General features: G+C 43.3%; 1 protein-coding gene across 4 annotated transcripts in view; it reads left to right on the top strand.

Annotated features, from left to right (window-relative positions):
- LOC118390184 (neurite extension and migration factor-like) overlaps positions 1 to 27,734 on the top strand; it is a 33,794-nt gene extending 6,060 nt beyond the window's left edge. Inside the window, exons 1-4 of one of the 4 annotated variants that reach the window (XM_035780481.2) lie at positions 15,498 to 15,570; positions 19,569 to 19,690; positions 21,295 to 25,285; positions 25,725 to 27,734. In XM_035780481.2, the coding sequence (XP_035636374.1) occupies positions 19,615 to 19,690; positions 21,295 to 25,285; positions 25,725 to 25,788 (4,131 nt within the window). In that variant the 5' untranslated portion in view covers positions 15,498 to 15,570; positions 19,569 to 19,614 and the 3' untranslated portion in view covers positions 25,789 to 27,734. The other 3 variants (XM_035780479.2, XM_035780478.2, XM_035780482.2) reach the window with 3 other exon arrangements.
- The last annotated feature ends 160 nt before the right edge of the window (positions 27,735 to 27,894 follow it).

A 27,894-nucleotide genomic window follows, 5' to 3' on the forward strand; every position in this document is an offset into this window, starting at 1 on the left:
CGCACGCACGCACGCACGCACGCACACGCACACGCACACACACACGCACACGCACACGCACACACACACACACACACACACACACACACACACACACACACACACACACACACACACACACACACCAGCTCTTTGGCTCCTCACTGGCATTTGGGCTGAGTGACAGAGCAGCCCATCGGTACAGTAATTGGTATTCAGAGGGGCAGCTGGGATGCACGCCTCGCAGACAGAGGGGGAATTTAGTGAGTCAATACACTGCTTCATTAGAGCTGTGAGTCACCACGCCATGCTTCAATTGTTTGTATTTGTCCAAGAGAAACCAATGCCTCCTCCCATGCAACCTGACTAACCCCATGCTAACCTCAGATTGGTGGTTAACTGGTCCCCTACTAATTTTTTACCCAATAATATATTTACTGTGGCACAGAGATTGAGATGTGGCGTCAATATGCTCAAAGTCACACATCCACACCAGAGTTGTATGTTCATCGGTGTATTGTATTGGCCAGAATGGCAGTTTATCCACTTGTCTCAGGATAAATCTCCTTCTGAGGCCTTACTCCTTGAGTCTAGGATGATATTTAATCTCTTCTAACAAATATATTTAATTCATCCTAATATTTTCATATTTTAACAATCCAAGCTACTGGGTGCTGAATATGTTAGCATATGATTATATCAGAAGATAAAGTGGGAGTATTCGGCTTCAGGACACAAATTGAAATGATTGAAGTGTGACCGTACCTCTGTATTGTGTTTTTTCAGCATACTTATTTCTCTGGTTATTGAACTTGGGAATCAAACCTAAGCACTGTCAACCAATTGTGTATTGTACACAACACTATCTGAAATATAATTTCTTCCTTGTTACTTATGGTACGCGCTAGAGCAAGCCAGATGGCTTATTATCATGTCACTGCTTTTATTTGTTCAATTATTGGATTTTTTTGTGCACTGGTATGCAAAACACATTATTAATCAACAAGATTAACAAAGTAAACTGGTTTTAAGACCTGTGGAATAGTACAGTAACACAGAATCAGTGTGTAATTTCTGCACACGCCATTAGTACAATCTTGTGTGTGTTCCACCCCTTTACTCTCATGTAAACTCAAAATATTTCCCTTATGCGGCGTCTCTTTCGGATTTCTTTGGTCCGAATTTCATATCCTAACCCCCATACATGGAGAGGTTGCTCTTCTGTTTGCTTTCTCCTGACCAAAAATACACTGTTCCCGTCATACATAGTGGATAGGTACAATGGTTCCCATCCCAGGGACTATGAAGGATAAACTGTAGGGCAGGGGTGTTAAACTCATTATGCCACAGGGGCTGCATTCGGTCTTGAACAATAGTCCTCTATTGATAGTTTCATAGCTTCCATTTTGGTGATTATTAGCGAACTGGATCCAGTCCAGTCACTGTATGAATGTAGTCATTTAAAAGTATATTGAGTTTATTACATTTTTAACTCAAGCCACCCGCGGGACGGATTGTTTGACACCCTCCTGTAAGGAAATTAACCCTCTGTGTCAACGGGCCTTGATTTGCATGCCGATACATGTTCATTTCTAGGATCAGTAAAGGGTCAAATAAAGTAGTATACAGTGCATTTGGAAAGTATTCAGACCCCTTGACTTTTTCCACATTTTGTTACGTTACAGCCTTATTCTAAAATGGATTAAAAAAATTAAAAAATACTCATCAATCTACACACAATACCCCATAATGACACAGCGAAACATAACCCGTTGCTATGAGACTCGAAATTGAGCTCAAGCGCATCCTGTTTCCATTGATCATCCTTGAGATGTTTCTACAACTTGATTGGAGTCCATCTGTGGTAAATTCAATTGATTGGACATGATTTGGAAAGGCACACACCTGTCTATATAAGGTCCCACAGTTGACAGTGCATGTCAGAGCAAAAACCAAGCCATGAGGTCAAAGGAATTGTCCGAGGAGCTCAGAGACAGGATTGTGTCAAGGCACAAATGTACAAAAAAATGTCTACAGCACAGTGGCCTCCATCATTCTTAAATGGAAGAAGTTTGGAATCACCAAGACTCAACCTAGAGCAGGCCGCCCAGTCTTACTGAGCAATAGGGGGAGAAGTGCCTTGGTCAGGGAGGTGACAACGAACCCGATGGTCACTCTGACAGAGCTCCAGATTTCCTCTGTGGGATTAGGAGAACTTTCCAGAAGGACAACCATCTCTGCAGCACTCCAACAATCAGGCCAGACCGAAGCACGCTTGGAGTTTGCCAAAAGGCACTTCAAGACTCTCAGAGCACGAGAAACAAGATTTTCTGTTCTGATGAAACCAAGATTGAACTCTTTTACCTGAATGCCAAGCGTCACGTCTGGAGGAAACCTGGCACCATCCCTACGGTGAAACATGGTGGTGGCAGCATCATGCTGTGGGGATGTTTTTTAGGTGCAGGGACTGGGAGACTAGTCAGGATTGAGGGAAGGTACAGAGAGATCCTTGATGAAAACCTGTTCCAGAGCTCTCAGGACCTCAGACTAGAGGTTGACCGATTATGATTTTTCAACGCTGATACCGATAGCGATTATTGGAGGACCAAAAAAGCCGATACCGATAAATCTGCCGATTTTTATTTTATTTGTAATAATGACAATTACAACAATACTGAATGAACACTTATTTTAACTTAATATAATACATCAATAAAATCAATTTAGCCTCAAGTAAATAATGAAACATTTTCAATTTGGTTTAAATAACGCAAAAACAAAGTGTTGGAGAAGAAAGTAAAAGTGCAATATGTGCTATGTAAGAAAGCTAACGTTTCAGTTCCTTGCTCAGAACATGTGAACATATGAAAGCTGGTGGTTCCTTTTAACATGAGTCTTTAATATTCCCAGGTAAGAAGTTTTAGGTTGTAGTTATTATAGGAATTATAGGACTATTTCCCGCTATACCATTTGTATTTCATTAACCTTTGACTATTGGATGTTCTTAAAGGCACTTTAGTATTGCCAGTGAAACAGTATAGCTTCCGTCCCTCTAGTTAGCGCGCGTTAACTAGCTAGCCATTTCACTTCAGTTACACCAGCCTCATCTCGGGAGTTGATAGGTTTGAAGTCATAAACAGCGCAATGCTTGACGCACAACAAAGAACCTTTGACTATTGGATGTTCTTATAGGCACTTTAGTATTGCCAGGGTAACAGTATAGCTTCCGTCCCTCTCCTCGCTCCCCCCTGGGCTCGAACCAGCAACACAACAACAATTAGCGCGCGCTAACTAGCTAGCTATTTCACTTCGGTTACACCAGCCTCATCTCGGGAGTTGATAGGCTTGAAGTCATAAACAGCGCAATGCTTGACACACAACGAAGAGCTGCTGGCAAAACGCAAGAAAGTGCTGTTTGAATTAATGTTTACGTGCCTGCTTCTGCCTACCACCACTCAGTCAGATACTTAGATACTTGTATGCTCAGTCAGATTATATGCAATGCAGGACACGCTAGATAATATCTAGTAATATCATCAACCATGTGGAGAGGCAGGTCGTTATTGCGTTGGACTAGTTAACTGTAAGGGTGCAAGATTGAATCCCCCGAGCTGACATGGTGAACATCTGGCGTTCTGCCCTTGAACAAGGCAGTTAACCCACCGTTCCGAGGCCGTCATTGAAAATAAGAATGTGTCTTGCCTAGTTAAATAACTGAACTGAACTGACTTGCCTAGTTAAATAAAGGTATAAAACATTTTTTTTTTTAAATTGGCGCCCAAAAATACCTAATTAATCGGCCATTCCGATTAATCGGTCAACCTCTACCTCAGACTGGGGTGAAGGTTCACCTTCCAACAGGACAATGATCCTAAGCACACCGCCAAGACAACGCAGGAGTGGCTTTGGGACAAGTCTCTGAATGCCCTTGAGTGGCCCAGACAGAGCCCTGACTTGAACCCAATCAAACATTTCTTGAGAGACCTGAAAATAGCTGTGCAGCGACGCTCCCCATCCAACTTGGCAGAGCTTGAGAGGATATACAGAGAAGAATGGGAGAAACTCCTCAAATACAGGTGTGCCAAGCTTGTAGTGTCCACCTACAAGAAGACTCAAGGCTGTAATCACTGCCAAAGGTTCTTCAACAAAGTACTGAGTAAAGGGTCTGAATACTTATGTAAATGTTATAGTTCCATTTTTTAGGGGTACTGTGTGTAGATTGACGAGGGAAAAAAACAATTTAATCAATTTTAAAACAAGGCTCTAACATAACGAAATGTGGAAAAGGTCAAGTGGTCTGAATACTTTACGAATGCACTGTACGTTTTCATCTCACGTGAAAGTAATTATACTTTAGCTAAAGTCCTTTTCACATGGACTTTTATTCCTTTTCAGATATTAGTCCTTTTCACATCGCCAGAAAACATGTTTCGAACACTCAACTACACAGTAAAGATACACTCTAAACTGAATGGAGTGGGGAGTTGATTTGTTATAGACGTCTCACTGTGTGGAGTTGTTTTTATTTCCATCATTTGCAACATCAGGCACCCCAGAATGAAGTCTTTGTGCTTCATAATGGAAAAGTTATCACATTTGTGACTAAAATGAAGAACTCATTTCAAAAGCCCTGGGATGGGGGTCTTTGCATGTTAATGAGCAGATTGAGCTTTTGCTCACTGGCGTACCACGCAGCCCCCTCAAAGCAGGGGGGCCAAGGGGCTCTGGGAGCCCACAACCCCCCCCCACCCTGCCCCGACCTGGAGGTTGCCCCGCCTCCCCAGATAGGATTTGAACATGTCATAAGCCATGGCAAGAATGTTTAGATATTGAACATGTGATTATTATTTGACCCTGCTGATCATCTATGAACGTTTGAACATCTTGAAGAACAATCTGGCCTTAATGACTCAGAGCCTGGTTCCTCTCCAGGTTTATACCTAAGTACCGACCTTTCTAGGGAGTTTTTCCCAGCCACCGTGCTTCTACATCTGCATTGCTTGCTGTTTGGGGTTTGAGGTTGGTTTCTGTATTAGCACTTTGTGACGTCTGCTGATGAAAAATTTGCTTTATAAATGCATTTGATTGAATTTGATTGAAAACTGCACATTTCCCTCTCTGTCCCATTGCAAAATGTGTAGAATAGCATGAGATTAGCTATAAAACTGTACATGTTTCTCTCTGCCCCATGGTAGTATGTGTAGAATTGCAGGAAAATAGTTTTAAAACTGCAACATTTTCTCTCGGCCTTAAGGCAAAATGTGTAGAATAGCATGAGATTAGCTACAAAGGTGGGCTTGCTCAGACCTTACAGGGGGCCATGCGAAACTGTAGACTTTTGTTACAGTCACAATGTTTTTACTTTTTTCGTGCTCTGGTTTGATTTGAAATAAAATGATAATCATACGCATGATGACAAATAAGTTATGACAATGGAGGAAAAATATATATGCAGTCACCAGCAATTCTGTTTTTGATTGTTTTTTAGTGGGCTTTTTGCACCGAAAATTTGGGAGGAATTTCATACATTTCTTCAATGATGTACAAAATGTACACAATATGTATGAAGGCCTAAATAATACACTCTATTAGATTATACTCTAATAATGCATACGGTATATTTCATAGGAGGTGAACATAACTGCTCATTTGTCTTTTGAGCTGCTTCATGATTTGGAGTGAAACCGAAGAGGAAGCTGATGGGAGAATGAACGAAGGGCTGGTCAGCCAGCAATGTTGACAGTTCTCTTCAATACACTATTTAACACCCCAAATTGGTCAGAGGGATAACGAATGGCACTGTTCCACAGTGTGTGTAGTAGTAGGTTTGTTGTTTGTGTATGCTGGAGGTATTATTGACTGTAATAAGGAAGAGCTTCTTGTTTACTGCAGAACCTCCTCTTATCATGGGTATATAGTCCTTCCCAGTTCCCACCTGAAGGAATAAGGAGAAAACATGTTCTATTGTCAGGTCTCCAGTTCTAACCAGGACATCTCCTATATGGGCTGTATTGTGCAATCGGCATGCAACCCCTCTGCTTCTCTGTTCTAAAGCCCCCCTTTCTGTCACCCCCCTCCTTACCCGCCCCACTCTGTTTGAGATGTGGCCTGTGTGTGTAAGTGGAGGGGGTTGTATGGGTGCAGAGAGAGGAGAGGCTGAATCACAATTAGCTCGAGTTTTCGCCTCTTAATACAGCAGCACAAATGGGCCAAAGAGGCTTGGACTACAAAAGACGCCAGAGACGGGAAGAACAGGACCAGAAAATGTCACATTCTGTGGATTCGCTAGTTGAACATATTTGTTATTTACAACAAAAAATAAAATAAATGTAGCACCCTTGGATAACATGGATTGCTTCATATGTTCTCTCTATATATTATTGTCTAAAAGGCAGAAATAATAGATGCTATGATTCAAGCCCTAGTCTGTCTTGGTGACTCCACTTGGAAACATTGAGAGAAATCCAGAATCATGAGTCATGCCGCAAACTGTAGCCATTATAATTGCTTATTGAACCAGATGAGAGCCGAGGCTTTTAAAGTCTCGGCTTTACAGCCAAGTTAAATGCAGTATGTTACTTATGTCACCTTTGCTTCATTATGTTTTGTGGAGAAAAATGAATGGCTGAAAACAAAATCATTTTGTTTACAAGGTTGTTGTTGCTATGATCTCCGGCCCCTCTTGTTGGGTTCTCTCAAGGACTACATCACGTTGACATTCTTCTGACTCTCTTTTTAGTTCCAGATTCCACGACTTGTTCAGCATAAATCCTTTCCCTATACTTGTAAATGACTCTACATAAGAGGTTGAGTCACGTGAGTCACGTGGGCGGCAGGTAGCCTAGCAGTTAAGAGCTTTGGGCCAGTAACCGAAAGGTTGCTGGTTCGAGTCCCCGAGCTGACAAGGTGGGGGGAAAAAACTGCCATTCTGCCCTTGAGCAAGGCAGTTAAACCCCATCAACAACTGCTCCTCGGGTGCTGATTACCTTGATTAAGGCAGCCCCCTGCACCTCTCTGATTCAGAGGAGTTGGGTTAAATGCAGAAGGAACATTTCGGTTGAATGCAGTCAGTTGTGCAACTGACTCGGTTTTTCCTGTATTTTATTTTCATTTTATTTAACCTTTATTTAACTAGTATTGCAGGGCTTGGTCTCTGACTGTCACTTGGAATAGTGTAATAGCAATTCATAGCTATTACACTCTTCCCTTCACACTATCACTATTGATATCAGAATAAGAATGGTATGATGAAATGAAATGATAATAATGATAATGATAATAATAATAATAATAATGAAATGATCGTTACAAATGTCAACGTTTTAACATGTTGGCCAATCCATCCAATCATCACTACACATGCTCCTATGCTTTTAGCCAACCCTATGTTATCTAGGTCATTTGGCTTGCTTTGTCTTGTGTTCATTCTCCTAAAGTGAGATAAATGTGGACCACCATGCAGGTAGTTTCAAGCTGAGTTGCTGAGATGTTTTCAGATGTGGTCCCTCTCTTTTGTTCCCTATGACTGTGCTCTGTTCTGGACTAGTCGGCCATGTGGAGTTCCCGATCTGTCACTTAGGGTCCCATATGCAGTCAGTCTGCCACAGCAGTTCTTGCCAGACACGAGGCACGTTTTGAATGGATGCAATGCTGTCTGGTCATACAGGGGGATGGGTAGTTGAAATAGCCATATACAGATTCGGGATCTTAATTTGATCATTTTTGTCGCAGGTGTAAAAGGTTACTGTAGGCTATTGTTTGTGTGAGATCTAATGAGAGAAAGAGAACTGCAAGTTTTCATTGAATTTATGGAAATCTATAAGCGCAGGAAAATTCTTTGCTGCAACCAATATTATATCTGTACATGAGCTATTCCTGGAGCTAGAATTGAGACCAAAATACCTACCGTATTGGGATGGCCATCATCATCTTGGAGTATAACTTGAATGAGTTTGAGTAATTTATTTCAAAATATCTCAACATACTATACATTCATAAAATGATTATCTGCGATATTTAACGATTGATGGGGTGTTGAAAGTACTAAAGTGACCCATTGTCTTGTTTTGAAGTTTTTTAAACAGAGGGAAACTGGTGTATTGGATTAACTGAAATGCATGTATTTGATTTTGTTTGCAAATGTATGCCCTGTGCTGTGTTTTCCTTCCATAAGTCAGTGGGTGAATTGACAGTTGAGGGTGGATGCAGTTAACTGCAGTGTTAAGACCTTCTCATTTATTTTGTTGTGTTGCTTTGTTTCTGCTGGGTAGGCAATTGGCAAGCTTTCCAAGTCTAGTGCACCATGCTTGGAGGGGGCGGGGGTGTCTATTGGAGAGCCAAGTCTTTACTTCCAGCAAAAGATAGAGGGCAAAATATAGTCTGTCAGGATTTAAATTTGCTTCAATTGTCACCAAATCATATCGACTAACCTACATCCCATTCCCAAGCAACCTTTGTTTCTCTGCTTGCTTTTCTGACAGTCATTCTGTTACCAAACTTTGCATCTTCACTGTTCTTCAAGTAAATGTGTTTTTGTAAAATGTTTAGTGGAAATTGTTAAAAGTAGTCCTTGTGCATAGAGTTGAATGGTTTGTTTAATTTTGCAGTCATAGCTTTTTGTTTGGTATACATTTTAAAGTGGACAATCTTAGCCTCAGTATCACTCTTACTGTGGAATTGCCCTAATATATGATGTCAAACCGTGCATACAGTAGCTAGCAGACAGACAAAGTACACTACATGACCAAAAGTATGTGGGCACCTACTCTTCAAACATCTCATTCCAAAATCATGGGCATTAATCTGGAATTGGTACCCCCTTTGCTGCTATAACAGCCTCCACTCTTTTGGGAAGGCTTTCCATTAGATGTTGGAACTAAAGGTCGACTGGATCCAATCTTGCAACCTTACAGTTAACTAGTCCAACGCAATAACGACCTGCCTCTCTCGTTGCACTCCACAAGGAGACTGCCTGTTACGCGAATGCAGTAAGCCAAGTTAAGTTGCTAGCTAGCATTAAACTTATCTTATAAAAAACAATCATAATCACTAACTACACATGATTGATGATATTACTAGATATTATCTAGCGTGTCCTGCGTTGCATATAATCTGACTGAGCATACAAGTATCTAAGTATCTGACTGAGCGGTGGTAGGCAGAAGCAGGCGCGTAAACATTCATTCAAACAGCACTTTCGTGCGTTTTGCCAGCAGCTCTTCGTTGTGCGTCAAGCATTGCACTGTTTATGACTTCAAACCTATCAACTCCCGAGATGAGGCTGGTGTAACCAAAGTGAAATGGCTAGCTTGTTAGCGAGCGCTAACTAGAGGGACGGAAGCTATACTGTTTCACTGGCAATACTAAAGTGCCTATAAGAACATCCAATGGTCAAAGGTTAATGAAATACAAATGGTATGGCGGGAAATAGTCCTATAATTCCTATAATAACTACAGCCTAAAACTTCTTACTTGGGAATATTAAAGACTCATGTTAAAAGGAACCACCAGCTTTCATATGTTCTCATGTTCTGAGCAAGGAACTGAAACGTTAGCTTTCTTACATAGCACATATTGCACTTTTACTTTCTTCTCCAACACTTTGTTTTTGCATTATTTAAACCAAATTGAACATGTTTCATTATTTACTTGAGGCTAAATTGATTTTATTGATGTATTATATTAAGTTAAAATAAGGGTTCATTCAGTATTGTTGTTGTAATTGTCATTATTACAAAATAATAAATAAAAGCGGACGATTAATCGGTATCCGCTTTTTTGGTCCTCCAATAATCCAATTCATCCCAAAGGTGTTCGATGGAGTTGCGGTCAGGGCTCTGTTCAGGCCAGTCATATTCTTCCACACTGATATCGACAAACCATTTCTGTATGGACCTTGCTTTGTGCAAGGGGCATTGTCATGCCGAAACAGGAAAGGGCCTTCCCCAGACTGTTGCCACAAAATTGGAGGCACAGAATCGTCTAGAATGTCATTGTATGCTGTAGCGTTAGGATTTCCCTTCACTGGAACTAAAGTGCCTAGCTGGAATCATGAAAACAGTCCCAGACCATTATTCCTCCTCCACCAAACTGTTTTTAAAATGTATTATTTTACTTTTACCCCTTTTTCTCTCCAATTTCGTGGTATCCAGTTGGTAGTTATAGTCTTGTTTCCTCGCTGCAACTCCTGTACGGACTCGGGAGAGGCAAAGGTCGAGAGCGTCCTCCGACAACACGACCCAACCAAGCCGCCACAGGAGTCGTAGAGTGCGATGGGACAAGGACATCCCTGCCGGCCAAACTCTCCCCTAGGCTGGACAACACTGGGCCAACACGGCTGTCTGCGACAGAGCCTGGACTTGAATCAGGATCTCTAGTAGTACAGCTAGCAACTGCGATGCAGTGCCTCTGACCACTGCCCCACTCGGGAGGCCCCCTCCACCAAACTTTACAGTTGGCACTATGCATTTGGGAAGGTAGTATTCACCTGGCATCCGCCAAACCCAGATTCGTCCGTCGGCATGGCAGATGGCGAAGCGTGATTCATCACTCCAGAGAACGTGTTTTCACTGCTCCAGAGTCAAATGACGGCAAGCTTTACACCACTCCAGCCAACGCTTGGCATTACGCATGGTGATCTTAAGCAAGTGTGCGGCTGCTCGGCCATGGAAACGAACAGTTCTCGTGCTGACATTGCTTCCAGAGGCAGTTTGGAACCCGGTAGTGAGTGTTGCAACCGAGGACAGACGATTTTTACACGCTACGCGCTTCAGCACTAGATGGTCCCATTCTGTGAGCTTGTACGGCCTACCACTTCGCGGCTGAGCCGTTGTTTCTCCTAGACATATCCAATTCACAATAACAGCACTTAAAGTTGACCGGGGCAGCTCTTGCAGGGCAGAAATGTGACGAACTGATTTGTTGGAAAGGTGGTATCCTATGACAGTGCATTGTTGAAAGTCAGTGAGCTCTTCAGGAAGGCCATTCTTGTCTATGGAGATTACATGGCTGTGTGTTTGATTTTATACACCTGTCAGCAACGGATGTGGCTGAAATATATAGTGAATGTTCACTAACCCTGCATTCATAGCCAAGTGGGAAGGTGGTATTTACCACATACAATGCATTTAAAAAAAATATTATACAAAAAAGAAAATTCACTTCTATGCCCCTCCATCTGTTAATTACTAGTGGGAAACTTGTATATCATCCCTGAACTCCGACTTCTTCCACATTGTCACGGTTTTCATATAGTGAAGGAGAATCTACACACCACATACAAAAACCCATGTCACACCCTGGCCTGACCAAATACATGAAGAAAAACACAAAATACTACGACCAGGGCGTGACACACATGCTGACCTCTGATGTCACTTCCTGAGAAATTACCTTGATAACAGAATTTTCGTCAGTTAAATGCAACAATAAAACATTACATTCGTTTTTTAACACTATAATTTGTTTGCAAAGCATGATAGATGTTCTTTTATTTTATGGTTGACACAGCTTGGCCATTGCTATTCACAAGAAGCATTGCCTGATGTGAACCATGCCTCTAACAAAAGAGATCTCAGAAGACCTAATATTAATAATTGTTAACTTGCATAAAGCTGGAAAGGGTTACAAAAGTATCTCTAAAAGCCTTGATGTTCATCATTCCACGGTAAGACAAATTGTCTATAAATGGAGAAAGTTCAGCACTGTTGCTACTCTCCCTAGTAATGGCCGTGCTGCAAAGATGACTGCAAGAGCACAATGCTCAATGAGGTTAAGAAGACTCCTAGAGTGTCAGCTAAAGACTTAAAGAAATCTCTGGAACATGCTAACATCTCTGTTTATGAGTCTACTATATGTAAAACACTAAACGAGAATGGTGTTCATGTGAGGACACCACGGAAGAAGCCACTGCTCTCCAAAAAAAACATGCACGTTTGAAGTTAGCAAAAGATCACCTGGATGTTCCACAGCACTACTGGCAAAATATTCTTTGGACAGATTAAACTAAAGTTGAGTTGTTTGGAAGGAACACACAACAGTATGTGTGGAGAGAAAAAGGCACAGCACACAAACATCAAAACCTCATCCCAACTGTAAAGGATGGTGGAGGGAGCATTATGGTTTGAAGCTGCTTTGCTGCCTCAGGGCCTGGATAGCTTGCTATCATCGACGGAAACATTTATTCCCAAGTTTATCAAGACATTTTGCAGGAGAATCTGTTCGCCAATTGAAGCTCAACATAAGTTGGGTGATGCAACAGGACAACGACCCACAACACAAAAGTAAATCAACAACAGAATGGCTTCAACAGAAGAAAATATTCCTTCTGGAGTGGCCCAGTCAGTGTCCTGACCACAACCCGATCAAGAGAGCGAATCACACCAGACATCCCAATAATATTACTGAACTGAAACAGTTTTGTAAAGAGGACTGGTCCAAAATTCCTCCTGACCATTGTGCAGGTTTGACCCAAAACTACAGAAAACGTTTGGTTGAGGTTATTGCTGCCAAAGGAGGGTCAATCAGTTATTAAAACCAAGGGTTCACCGATACTTTTCCCACTTTGCACTATGAATGTTTACACAGTGTGTTCAATAAAGACATGAAAACGTATAATTGTTTGTGTTATTAGTTCAAGCAGACTGTGTTTGTCTATTGTTGTGACTTAGATGAAGATCAGATCAAGTGTTATGACCAGTTTATGCAGAAGTCCAGGTCATTCCGAAGGGTTTACAAATGTTTTCTTGCCACTGTATTATCTGACTACTGTTCCTTAGTCATTTAAACAAATTGGAAGGGCAATGATTATCATTTTAAACGTATTTTTGTTGGGTATTGGACACTATTATTGAGACACTTTGGAAATCAGAAGATACAGGTAGGTGGATTTAACCCCAGTCTCCAGTGGGGCATGGTATTTCTGACTTGAGTGTTACCACTACACCACAGCTCTGCACAGGCAATGATTATTCTGAACACTGGACATTCTTTCTCTGTAAAATATGTATCACAATGATCCATTGTCAGCTCCTATATTGAGAGGCCGGTGTTTCAGGTTTCAGGATATGACAGCTAGAAAACAATGGTTGTGTCCCAAGTGTTTCAAGTCAGCAAAATGAGGGATCAAGGGGGTCATACTAAATGGTTATAAAGTAGCTGATGTTTTGTGTTCGTAGTACTCAAGTGTATTCAGCCAGGGAAGTCTTGTTCGGTTCGTATGTGGGTAGTGCTCCCTCCTCTCCAGCTCTCTGTGGAGTTTTGTTCTATTCTATTCTGTTTTATTTTTTCTTGTGTTTATGCCTTGGTAGTGGAATCACTCGGGAAGTCTTTCATATCCCCACTCTGCGCTGCCCTGGCGGCTGTCAGTGTAATAGTATGTGAGATGGATTATGGGGTTATTTCCCTGCAGTGAAAAAACTATTGTTGCATCAGTCAGTCAGTCAGCGCCTTCCCAGACTGGCCTCTTAGTACACTGGAGTTAAGCTTTGTCAGGATGCCCTCCTGCACCAGAATTATGAATCACTTCTACCTCCCACCTTCAGCTATACGTGCTATACAGTGTACAAACACACACAGACGCACTCTCACAGACAAATGTGTAGGCCCTATATACAGGTAGTACTCTATGTGGGACTGTCAATTTGAGTCTGTGCGAGTAATCAAACCATCATGCAAAATTGATTACATGAATCAGGATATGATGCAAGACAGAAGGAAAACCGGCAGATATGGTCGTCTGTATGCTCAAAGTAATGTTCTTGGTAGGGGTAACGGTTCCGTAACCACATACGCTGGGAGACGGGGAAGCAAGTACAGGGTGAGGATTTAATAATAAATTGACATGAAACTAAACAAGACCAGAGTCTGGACAAGAGAAACAAAACAACATCAATGCAGACACGGGAATGAAACTGAGGAATTTACAGATATAGGGGAGGCAATCAATGACGTGATGGAGACCAGGTGAGTCCGATGAAGCGCTGGTGCGCGTAACGATGGTGACAGGTGTGCGTAATGATGAGCAGCCTGGCGACCTCGAGCGCCAGAGAGGGGGAGCGGGGACAGACGTGACAGTACCACCTTCTAGGGACGCCACCTGGCGTCCTACCTGGGCGAGCCTGACGGGCCAGCCGAGGTGCGGGAGCCCGACGAGCCGGCTGAGGCGCGGGAACCCGACGAGCCATCTGAGTCATGGCGTGGGACCCTACCAAGCCAACTGAGGCTTGGGAGCCTGAAGAGCCAGCTGAGTCATCCCTGGTTGCTTCGGCAATGGCACCTGGACCCGATGTCACCAAAACAAATTATAATAACTCCCTGATGCTTCCAATTGTGGTGTCTGCATTCTGTAACGGTTCTGTAACCACAGACGCCGGGAGACGGGAAGCAATACAGGGTGAGGATTTAATAATAAATAGACATGAAACAAAACAAGAACAGCGTCTGGACAAGAGAAACAAAACAACATCAATGCAGACACGGGAATGAAACTGAGGAAGTGACAGATATAGGGTAGGCAATCAGACGTGACAGACGTGACATGGAGTCCAGGTGAGTACGATGAAGCACTGGTGTGCGTAACAATGATGACAGGTGTGCGTAATGATGATGACAGGTGTGCGTAACGATGATGACAGGTGTGCGTAACGATGATGACAGGTGTGCGTAACGATGATGACAGGTGTGCGTAATGATGAGCAGCCTGGCGACCTCGAGCGCCAGAGAGGGGGAGCGGGGACAGACGTGACAGGTAGGGATAATACTAATAAATAACTCATAAAATTCATAAAACATAATTTCATCCTCAGTACCTCCAGTTTCAGTTCCTCCTCTTCATCACCACAGGTTTTCCACCTCTGCAACCTACCTATTTACTCTGTATTTACTCCTTTCTTCTAAGCCGCTTGTGGCTAGTCACAATAAAGTGCTATTATGGGTTTACAGATTAGAGCTTCTCTTATCAGCATGTATATTAGCTGCTTTGATATGAAATACAGCAGCTCCCCATTGGCCTTGATACCCCTCTTGATATGTATGGAGGTTATTACAGGTTCTTAAAAGTTCACTCCTGTTTGCTATTTACTGTAAATGTTTTTTCCCTTTATCATGGAATTTGCTGTCTATCTGAAGGGTCAACCTTTTCTCTGTTCATTACAGAAATTAGACTAATACATCAGTAAAATACGCGAATGTTGCTATGAATTAAAACGCTAAACTATTGAAACAGCTTCTAAATTCAAGTCATGAACAACGATGGTAACAATTCATGAAAAAATAGATACAGTTACATATCTGGATATTATTTTGGGTATATATCATATCTTACCATTTTGACAATATTGATAATATTATTTTTGCGCTGGTTGGCTCTACCTGCACCAACAATCCAGTATTTTTCCTTCATTGCTTATCCTCCAGATTATTTTTAAATAGGGAGCACATTTTTTTCAGCAGTTTTATTTCCATGACGGTGTCACGGATCCCTCTGGAACTTTGCGCACACCTGGCCCTTATTCCCGCTGATTGTATTTGATTATATGTGCCCTTTGGTTTCCATTGAGCTGTCGATTATTGATACAATGTCCGTTGGTTCGTGTGAGTATCTGTGCTGTGTGTTTTGGATTTCGTACCATTGTGGGTTGCGCAGATGATTACGGGTCTCGTCCTGTATGTTAATCATTGTGCGCTTGTGTTATTTATTTGAGGTACTCCTCGCTCTTTTGTTTGGGTTTCAACCTTGTGTGTTATACATGTTTGTTTGGTCTTCTTCCCCGTGCCCTTGCACGGCACGCCTTAATTTGGGTGTAATAAAAAAAACATTACGCATTCCTGCGCCTGTCTCCCGAATCGTACATACCGACGTGACAGACTGATCAAAACTCGTTTGCAGCAGACATATGGTGAGCAATATGTTTGAAACATCGAATCATAATAAATCACAGTATCGAATCGCAATACATACTGTAAAATTGTGAGAATCGCAATACATATCGTATCGGCAACTATGTATCGCTATAATATCGTATGGTGAGGTCCCTAGCATTTCCCAGCCCTAGTATGCATCCATTATTAATTAGGTGCCTACAGTCTCTCATACACTTACTCTACTGTATGTGTCCTCAAGTAAATTAAACCAATAAGCAACATTTCAGGAGATGTGTTTTTATTCCCTTGCTCAGCAGCTAAGAACACACTGTTTTTCCAAATTTTGCTCAATATGGCTTCAAACAAAGGAATGAGTGCATACAGAGTGCAGTATGATGTAATATAGTCAAATATACAGTAACTATGCAGTGGTTGACGTAGTTCTCAGTAGGATTTTGAAAGTTGAATTATTGAAGACTTATAATTTTCTATAACATCATCATACCTCTGCAATGGTGTACTGCTATGCCCCACTACAAACCCATACTGTAGTGTTTCATTATTTTAAGTGAAACTGGTCAATCATACGTTATGTTTGCTATGCTGTAGCCCAGCACCACCATTTGGCTGATTTCTGGTTCATCTAAAATTGTGATTTCAGTGTTTCTCTGGGAATTCAGTTGTTCCTCCTGAGAAGAAAGACTCAGTGTCACATATACTCCCATTTAGAGCCCTGATTGCAGCAGATGGATCAGGTGATGTGGATGTGGACTGAAAGTGAATCTCCTGCATTAGCAGTGATCCCTTCTGTTTAATCACCTCAGAGCCTCTGGGCCAGTGGCCCGCACTCTGAGCAGAGAGAAAGCTCTGATAACCTGGGCCTCTTAGAAATAACATCATTTCATTTCATATGATGGGATGTGTTTTCCTTTTCTCTGCATACAGAAATAGAAAAAAATAAATTGAATGTGCCTCACAAGGGTCTGATAACCACAGATGCTACCCCATGCCAGTAATGGATTCAAGTCTGGCAGTTATACTTTCACGCATTTGTCATCTTGGACCCGCCAGGTGTTGTTTTTAGTTGTAAAAAGATGCTGAGCATCTCCCACTGAATAATTTGTCATGTCTCTGCAAACTCTCTCCCTATACTACTATGTTTCCAATGGTCCCTCTATGCAGTGCTGAGATTCAACAATTCTAATGTTAAGATTTTCAAACGGCTTACAAATGGGTCATACTGACTAGAGTCTTTCCAGTAAGATTAGGGCACAGTGGTAGACACAGACCCATGGCCAGGTTATCACACAGACCCATGGCCAGGTTAACACACAGATCCATGGCCAGGTTAACACACAGACCCATGGCCAGGTTAACACACAGACCATGGCCATGGCCAGGTTAACCACACAGACCCATGGCCAGGTTAACGCACAGACCCATGGCCAGGTTAACACACAGACCCATGGCCAGGTTACCACACAGACCCATGGCCAGGTTACCACACAGACCCATGGCCAGGTTACCCACAGACCCATGGCCAGGTTAACACACAGACAGACCCATGGCCAGGTTATCACATAGACCCATGGCCAGGTTAACACACAGACCCATGGCCAGGTTAACACACAGACCCATGGCCAGGTTAACGCACAGACCCATGGCCAGGTTAACGCACAGACCCATGGCCAGGTTAACGCACAGACCCATGGCCAGGTTAACGCACAGACCCATGGCCAGGTTAACGCACAGACCCATGGCCAGGTTAACACACAGACCCATGGCCAGGTTAACGACCCATGGCCAGGTTAACACAGACCCATGGCCAGGTTAACACACAGACCCATGGCCAGGTTAACACAGACCCATGTTATGGCCAGGTTAACACACAGACCCATGGCCAGGTTACCACACAGACCCATGGCCAGGTTATCACATAGACCCATGGCCAGGTTAACACACAGACCCATGGCCAGGTTAACACACAGACCCATGGCCAGGTTAACACACAGACCCATGGCCAGGTTAACACACAGACCCATGGCCAGGTTATCACATAGACCCATGGCCAGGTTAACACACAGACCCATGGCCAGGTTAACACACAGACCCATGGCCAGGTTAACACACAGACCCATGGCCAGGTTAACACACAGACCCATGGCCAGGTTAACACACAGACCCATGGCCAGGTTAACACACAGACCCATGGCCAGGTTAACACACAGACCCATGGCCAGATTAACACACAGACCCATGACCAGGTTAACACACAGACCCATGGTCAGGTTAACACACAGACCCATGGCCAGGTTATCACAGAGAGCCAGGCCAGGTTAACACAGACAAAGGCCCAGGTTAATGACACAGAGAGCCAGGCCAGGTTAACACAGACAGAGGCCCAGGTTAATGACATAGAGAGCCAGGCCAGGTTAACACAGACAGAGGCCCAGGTTAATGACACAGAGAGCCAGGCCAGGTTAACACAGACAGAGGCCCAGGTTAATGACACAGAGAGCCAGGCCAGGTTAACACAGACATAGGCCCAGGTTAATGACACAGAGAGCCAGGCCAGGTTAACACAGACAGAGGCCCATGTTAATGACACAGAGAGCCAAGCCAGGTTAACACAGACCGAGGCCCAGGTTAATGACACAGAGAGCCAGGCCAGGTTAACACAGACATAGGCCCAGGTTAATGACACAGAGAGCCAGGCCAGGTTAACACAGACCGAGGCCCAGGTTAATGACACAGAGAGCCAGGCCAGGTTAACACAGACAGAGGCCCAGGTTAATGACACAGAGAGCCAGGCCAGGTTAACACAGACAGAGGCCCAGGTTAATGACACAGAGAGCCAGGCCAGGTTAACACAGACAGAGGCCCAGGTTAATGACACAGAGAGCCAGGCCAGGTTAACAGTATCTTTCTAGCTGGCAGTGAGTCAGCACTGCGCTGGCAGAGAGTCTTGTTTCATGCGGCTCACAAACCTTTGTCGCAAATTGCCTCCAGGAGAAACAACATGGCTTAATAATGTGTTAAATGGGACATGATCGTTGGACATAGGGCTAATTTTATGCAACCTCTTATTGCTTCTTCTCCGTCTCCATTAATCTGTGGCCATTTGTTTTTTCTCCCTGGCTGCAAGGGGATAGTGGGAGGAGGACGGGGAGGACGGGGAGTTTGAGAGCGTGAACAAGAGAGTTAGAGAGCTCGTTAGAGAACAGAAATAAGATTTTTTGGGGGCATGATTTTATACAATTATTACTTCTGACATTTGCTTAGAACAATTCTCATTCAGCAAGCATGTTATTGAGGAGTTTTGCGATTTGAGAAACACTTAAAGCGATCAACAAAAGGCCAGGAGGATGTGCCTGCAATTTGCATGCAGACTGAGGCTCATGTGTTTAAAAGCCTACTAGATACAGTATACGGCAGTCTCCCTATAATGGTGCCCAAAACAATATCCCTTGGTAGCCCATAGATGGGGACATATATTTTACAGGAACAAAGAGTAGAAACTTGGGCTAAAGGTAGAAATATAGCATCCCGAATATTCCCTGGCCTCTTTTGAAGCCCCAGAAAGAGTAGCTGCTGCTCATGCAGCAGTTGAGAAAGGCGAGAGTCAACAAGGGATTTGCATGGCAGTATATATTATTATGATGACATAATACACCTTTTCCTTTGGTCAGCACCAGTGTTTTCATGTGTCTTGTGTTTTTCCTCTGCAGGTTGGATAGTGGTAATAATGTAAGGGACAAGAACCACTCTAAATTGATGGATGTTTTTCAAGAACCCAACTTTGCTGTGCTGGCTTCAAACCTGGAACAGATCAACAAAGTGGACCAGAATGGTAAAGACATGTGTATGTTGCTTTGCTAGAAACACATGAGGCCTACTTGAATTTTAAAAAACAAAAAAACAAATGGACACACCAAAACCTAATTCTTCTCCACAGGTGTAGCTATATTGTATCATATTGTATCATATGTTATAGCATTTTACAATGTGTTTTTATAAAGGAACAGAGGGAATGCTGCTACATTATCACGGTACATTATGACACAATCGTAGTACGAGTTCTTATATGGAACAATATGCTACAGTACGCATTTTTTTCACCTCTGCTATTTAGCTTGGCTGTGACCTTTACAAAGCTGAAAGGCGAGAAGCCTCAGCCTTGATATTTAGTGACCTTAACCTTTGCTACCTGTTTTAATGCCCAGAGACAGTCTAATGAATGTGTGGAATGTTTTCGTCCATTTTTTTAATTCTGAAAGAACTTATCATCCTTTCGCACGACACTCCCATCCTTAACGACCCTGAATGTCAAAGGGTAAAGGCCACTCACACAGAGGACGGGAAAGGTTATTCCTTTTGTCATTCCTTCCATTCATCCTGTAAATACATCAACATAAAGATGTTCAATCAGAGTAATAGAAAAGGCAGAGGACTTATTTAAGATTGAAAAAAAAGGCTAATGATTTCTATATTTCCACAAAATTTGTCACATGATTACTTTCTATTATGGCTTTTATTTTATTCTCATTGCATTCTTATCACAAATTATAGAGCACAAGAAACACAATGATGATGATTAATGATGAGCATTTCATTTTTCTCAAGAAAAAGCTGAATTCCCCTTTTCAGCTTGAATTAACTCTAATATGCCTCGTCTTTGTACTAAACTATTACATTGTGCAGCCTGTTTGAAAAAAACATGACCTGTGCATTTTACCAGATGAAAGAGAGGCTAGGAACATACACGAGTGCACAAAACATTAGGAACACCTGTTCTTTCCATGACTGACCAGATGAATCCAGGGGAAAACTATGATCCCTTATTGATGTCACTTGCTAAATCCACTTCAATCATTGTAGATGAAGGGGAGGAGACAGGTTAAAGAAGGATTTTTAAGCCTTGAGACAAGTGAGACATGGATTGTGTATGTGTGCCATTGAGGGCAAGACAAAATATTGAAGTGCCTTTGAATGGGGTATGATTGTAGATGCCAGGTGTGCCGGTTTGAGTTAAGAACTGCAACACTCCTGGGTTTTTCACGCTCAACAGTTTCCTGTGTGTATCAAGAATGGTCCACCACCCAAAGGACATCCAGCCAACTTGACACAACTGTTGGAAGCATTGGAGTCAACATGGGCCAGCGACCCTGTGGAATGCTTTCGACACCTTGTAGAACCCATGCCTCGACGAATTGAGGCTGTTCTGATGGCAAAAGGGGGTGCAACTCAATATTAGGGAGGTGTTCCTAATGTTTTGTACACTGTGTACATTGAGCTGAAAATGAAAGATAATTAAAGAAAGGAAATAGGATAGTATATTAAAATGTCATCTTATATAGGAAATACAGTATGTTAAAGTACTCTCACATTGTGCATCAGTGAGTTCACAAGGGAATTAGTTGATATCTGATACTATCTCTTTGTTCCGCTCTACAGAATCACACAACCAGGACAGTTCTTTGAAGCTAGACAGTCCCGGCACCCCTCCTAAAGCCAATCTACCAAAAGGAGGCCCTGAGAGTGAGAGGACCTCACTTAGCCCATCCTCACCTCTCAGCCCAACAGAGACCCCTGAGCCCAGCACCACTACTGCTGATGACTCCTCCTCCACTCACACCATCTCCCTCACCTCCTCTTGCTCCACCAAGTTGGTGAGTCACTGGGCTCTTCCAGAGGACTGTAGTGACAAGGCTGCCTTCACCATGATGGAGACAGGGAGTGTCTCGGCCCTGTCTGGGGGGGACTGCCTTATGCCACAGAGCCGCACCTGCCTGGGCTGCTTCATCGAGAGCAAGGACGCTACAGAGCCTGAGCCAGGGCTGGGCCTGGGCCGGGACTACGACCCCTGTCCTGTCTCCTGTCCTGACATGGCCATGCAGTGCATGAGTTCTGGTATCCGCTACGGGGATCAGCTACTCTCAGACCAGCTCCTCAGCTACCCAGAGCACAAGGTTAGAGCGGTGGAGAAGACAGATGAGGAGAAGTCAGCGGAGGACAGTGACTCGGAGGATGCCACGTCAAAGAGTATCTACGAAGGCCTGCTCCTGGACAAGTGCAACGGTGAGGAGGCTCTGCTGGCTAACTCCAGCCAGGACTGGGGCTGCTTTGAGTCCTTTATCAGCGAGAGTAAGATCGAGCTGCTGGACCTCTGCTCTAAGAACGAGCTCTCTGTAAACCTCTTCTCAGAAGAGGACGTAGACAACTATATGTTTGATGATGAGGACTCCACCCTGGGCAGCGACGTGTGCTCGCTGAAGATCCGCTACGAGTCCTTTCAGGACAACGTCCGAGAGAAGACCAACACCATTCAGGAGGAAACCCAGTTCAACTTCTTCCCAAGTGTCGTCGCCAAAAAGGAGGGAGAGGGAGCAGTGAAGAAGGAAGCTGAAGTGCCGCAGGTGAATGGAGAGAAGGTCGAAGTCTGGGCGGCTGGAGAAAAGGTTGACAAAAACAACAGCAGCAGCTCTGCTGAAGTGATGCCGAGTGTCAGTCCAGAGAGCAGCTTCCTGTTTGACTTCAACAACTCCACAGAGGACTCTGGAGAGTACAGCGATGACAGCTCCTGTACTGGATCCTCACTTGACACCTGCCAGACCAAACGGAAATACTGCTTCCTCTCCAGGGAGAACTCCAGCTCCTCCAGCCAGCTGAGCTATGGGCTGAGGTCCAAGAGGAAAGTCAGATACAGCGACGACTATCTGTACGACGTGGATTCTATCGAGAGCGAGAAGAACACAGAGAAAAAAGAGAAGCAGCCAATGGGTCCAAAAAAAGAGGAGGATGACGACTGGTGTCCAAAGAAGAGGAGAAAATCCTCACGAAAAGAGCCTCCGGTGATAATCAAATACATCATCATAAACCGATTTAAAGGGGAGAAGCACATGTTAGTAAAGCTGGGAAAAATTGACACATCAGAGACAACAGTAAGCTTAAGTAAGGACTTAGTTCATAAGTACCAGAGAATGGCCCCTCTGAAAGACTACTGGCAAAAGAGGCGCCAGGAAATGCAGGAGCAGCGCAGGCTGGCTGCTGGTGATAAAAACACATTTCCGAATGGCTGCAGGCGTTCCCTTAATTCTAGCCTGACAAAACGAAAATACAGGATTGCAAATAGAGTCCGGATTCAAAGAATTCACACTGTAGAGCTCTCGCCAAACCACGCCGATCACAAGCAAGAGGTGCGAGCAGCTGAGGATCAGGCTGCCTGTACAGATATGGCATCAATAACAACAACAACCTCCGACTGTGCTGCTAGATTAGACCAAGGCAGTGTGACAGGAAAAAGCAGATCGCTAGAGAGGGAGGGGAAAAGACTTGGAAATAAGATTTTGAAAATAAGGAAATTTAAAAGCGAGGCCAGACTGAAGTCAAAAAAAATGACAGAGGCTCAGCAGGAGGATGGTAAAACTGTGGTACACCTACAAGAGGTTGGCCCACTATCCCCAAGTCAGCACCCTGACATAGTTTACTCTAAAGCAGGCAGCCCCCAGCTTTGTGATGACTCCACTGTCAGTGTCGACCCCACTGAAAAGTCTACTTTTACACCAGCCCCCTGCTCCTCTTCCAGCACAATGACCCATCCTGTAAATGTGAATAGTGGTCTGCCTGTCATCCCCGGAGGCTACCTACAGACATTACTAGATGCCTCTGACTCATCCAGTAACACTGGACTGTCATATTACTCCCAGCAGCAGCAGCAGCAGAATCCCCGACAACAGTTTCCCCATGGGCTCTACCAGGAAGAGAATCCATTCACTAACCTACAGCTGGCCCAGAGCTGTGTTCTATCTCCTCCCTCAGAGTCCGAGCTCCAACTATCCCCCTCTAACTCCAATCAGATGGAGCCAAACTTCACTCACATATCATGGCAGTCTGGAGGTGAACAGCTACCATTTACATCTGACATTCCACCAGAATCTGCTGGCTTTTCCAACACCATGCCTTTGCCAATGACAAACAACTTGCCCTTGTCAGGATATAGTCAAGTCAATGTAGATGGCAACAGACTGCTGAATGATAAGGCACATTTACCTGAAGAGCCACCAGGACCAGACTCAACCCTACAGGCCAGCCGGTCAGCTGAAGAGGAACAGGTGCAGTTCCATAGAGTCACTCTAAACACAGAGAACAGCAGGCTGGCCAGCTATGACTCTATGGGTTCACTGTCTGCCTCCTCTAGCAACTACAGCACTATGAGTCACAAGTCCTGTGAGAAGGAGAGTGAAGAGGATGTGAACGAGAACTTCTTGGCCCACTGTAGTCCCAAACTGGTGATCCAGCAAAGTACTGATGAAATCACTCCCCTTAGGGAGTCCACAGACCTACTGGACATCTCCAACTTCACCCCCGATAAGTTCAGGCACTCGTCGTTGTCAGAGATGTCGCCACCCGACACTCCAAATCTCTCCCCACAGGTGATGGGTCCAGAAATGAGGGAAAGCCTAGGAAAGGCCAGGGAGTTTCAAGGAGAGACAGGAGACATGACTCTCTCAGCTCCACCTGATGGGACTAAGTGGGACTGTAATGTCCTGCCACAACAAAACCATGATGGCAGAGCGATAAACAATCATCAGTTCCAGTTCCATACTTTCAATGACAATGACGGCACAGGGTTAGGTGATAAGATTGACGGCACGGACGTCTTTGATGAGCAGGCTGAATCTATTGGAGGCCGAACTAAAGGTCCCAAGTCAAAAAGGAAAACAACCAGTAAACAGAAAACCAAGACTCCAAGGGCCCCCAAGACAGAGAAGAACAAAGCCCCTAGACAGAATTCTCGTTCATCCAAAAAGCTAAAAGCCCTGCTTGATGCAAAGGCAAAGGCGAAAGGTGAAGAAAGTGAAGGTCTTGCTGGACTGTCAGAAGACTGGCCTTTACTGGTGGAGCACGGTGGGGGCTGGGTAGACGGCGGAAACAACAACAACAGTGCTGTGGATGACGACCAGCGAGAGTTTGAGGAGCCCTCCAACATCCTGTCCAACATAGTCTCTGGGATGGCAGAGGTCGAGAGGTTTATGAAGGTGTCCATCGAGCCACTGTGGGACCCCATGTCTGGACTCTGTCAGCCTCCAGAGGCCAACAGCCTTAAAACTAAGACACTCAAAATCCTGGCGGGCACAACAGCTGACGTCAGGAAAAAGGGTGGTTATGCCACCTCCCCTGGGGCAGGAAGGGGCAGGAAGGCAACTGGCAGGGGAGCCAAAAACCAATCCAAGTTCATTCCTTCAAACCCCTTCTTCCCCCCTCTCACTCTAGACTGCAACATGTTCAACAAGTCCAGCCTCGGTATACCTGGCATCTGTGGGCCCGCACACAAAAAAATGTACCGTCACAAAACCAGTGCAAAATTTGCTGGAGACGAAAACAATACAGGGAAGCGGGACTCGAGCAAGAACGTAGCTCTGATGGCCTCTTATGAGAAACTGAGGTAATATTTTGTAACAGTGGCTGCAAAATACGTCCCCCTCACTCTATTTCCTCCCGCCTCTTGCTCAGTTCCCTGGGTTCCCTTACTGCTCTCACTTTTTGACTTAAATCCAAGTGTTGCATGGCAAAGACATTAACCCTGACTACCCCACCTCCTTCTTTTACCCTGAAACAACTTGCATGTGAGCTTTTATTTGTTCCAGCGAAACTACCTATTGTGTGATTGATTGTCTCTAGCTTGACTGTGATTTCGAACTACCGTGGCTGCTTTTTGTTTCTGACTGCTGCTTGATTCACCTTTCTTGGTCTTTAGTTTGTTTTGTTTTTTGTTACTTTAAGTTTGACTTTTGTATAATAAGAAAAATTGCCTTGAAACTGTTTTGAAAATCATTTTTGTGATACTTAATGGTTTGCTTTGTTTTTTCAATTCTCCATTTCAGCGGAACAGATTGCCCCTCCTTAACATTGTCAAAATTCAGTTTGTGGCTCTCCACAAATGTTTAAAATAACCGTTCAAAAGTTGTCCGTCCTTACATTTAGTCAATGGTTGCCTTCAGTGTACAAAGCGAGAGTGGAGTAGAGTTAGTCATGAGGGAACAATAGAAGTGTCCTATCATTACTGATACCACCCAGCCATTCCATTTGTGGATGTTTTACTGGTGTAGGAGAACTGTATTGCTGTTCTGCTGGGAACCAGACTTTTCAGAATAAAAAAGGGACATTTTTGTATTAATGATAAGACGACTTTCTCATACTGTCCTAATTTTCTTAATATCTTGAAATGGCATTATTTGTCATTGGCTTTTTGCCATGGTTTGGGGAGAGGAGGTGGGAGGGTAAGTGGAGTAAGTACCCAGAATTGCAATTTGTTAATGCTATTGTACAGAGACATATGCACTATTTGCAGAATATGACGATAATTATAATTGTTAAAAATGGAATTATGTGCCAAACGTTGAACAAGTATCTGTATAAACATTTTATATCTATATGTATATTGGCTGTTTCATGTTCTTTTTGTTAGGGTTGGGGGGTGGGTGTTCTGGCCCGGTCGACATTCTAGAGAACTTACACTTCATTCCGTTTGCCAAGCACCTGCAGCTGACAGTGATACACCTTTTACCAAAATGCAAATGACTGTCTGTTCATTCATACATTCCTTTGAAATGATTGCCATCTGAACTCAAAATCAACAGCCAGCATGGCGATACAGAGAAGGGGATTAAATAGGTCCTGTGGAGAGCTGCCATAAGCTGTTTCAGCAACTAAAAAGTAGCACTGTGTCAATAAGAAATCTTTATGCTCTAACAGGTTAGTTCAATCTTGAGGTTTGAATTTGTTAGTATACTGCTTCATGTAATCTCATGTAATCTCATGGATTCACCTACTACTGCACAAACATGGAGCTCTGTATTAGATTTCTACAATTTATTTCAATTTACATGAATTGATACTATCTATCAGAGATTGAATATTTATTGTGAAGACCTTTTGTCTCTCGAAACCCCCCTTCCCCTCCATCTTCTCCAAGTTGCCAGGCTAGCCATTGAGACTGGGGATCAGGACAGGTGTCACCACCAGGTGGTGTGGAGTAGACTGCCTTATATCATCCCTGCCCATTGTTAATTGAATGTATTTGACTTCCTCTCCAACACGAGTTTTATATGATGTACCACTGTTGAGCTGCCTGTGAAAGGTGCTTGAAAGCAAATGAACTTACAGGTAACTGAAAAAAGGATGAAGAAATCCTCTGTGCCCTATTTATGAATGTATAAGATACTGTTATGTTTGATGTAATTCTGCCATGATTTTGACATTAATTAGAATTGTGTTTTGCCATTTTTGTTGAAAAGAATATTGAGCTTTATAAATATTGTCAGAGTTGTTGCCAGAGGGATTCCACAAGAACTCCTGACATCCTCCATGAATCTTGTATATTTTTCAGTGTGCCAATTTGTAAAATATTTTCTAAGTGTATATTTTTCTTAGAAAGTGCTGTGAAGTATTTGTAAATGTGGATACCCTTTTTTCGCCTTTATAGGCAGTGAAAGGGATGTATAATGACATGCCTTTGGTTTTAAAAACCAAAATAACAAACATGACAAAAAAAATGATAAAAGGAGAGAGGGAAAACACTGGGAAAAAAGGCTGTAACATTTTGTCGGAAGTTTTGTAATCAGACCAATCTTGTTGTGGGAGTGTAGTGCTACTGTGTAAAAAGTATGATAAAAGAAAAAGAAAAACTGAAATAAAGACATATTTGTGATTTTATTGCTGTTTTATAAATCATTCTAGTATCATTTTGTTTTGTTGTAACTGTTGCAAAGGTTTAAATATTTGTGAACAAGCCTGTATGGTGACAATGTAATATTGGTAACTTGCTGAGTTTTGTAATAATGTTTATGGAATAAATATAAAATAAAAATGAGGTTTTGATTCCTGCTTTCAGATGAGGTCTCCATTTTCTTCTCTCCGCGGACTGTATTGACATCTTTCTGAGAATGTATACAGTCCTTATGTTGCATGGATCTTAAAGACCCTCAAAAAGTGTTGATATTACATTTTACTTGTAGTCTGTATAGTTTGTCTGCAAATAGATTGACTCCACAA

The sequence above is a fragment of the Oncorhynchus keta genome, chromosome 11 (genome assembly GCF_023373465.1).
Source record: "Oncorhynchus keta strain PuntledgeMale-10-30-2019 chromosome 11, Oket_V2, whole genome shotgun sequence".
In the NCBI taxonomy this organism is placed as follows: Eukaryota; Metazoa; Chordata; class Actinopteri; order Salmoniformes; family Salmonidae; genus Oncorhynchus; species Oncorhynchus keta.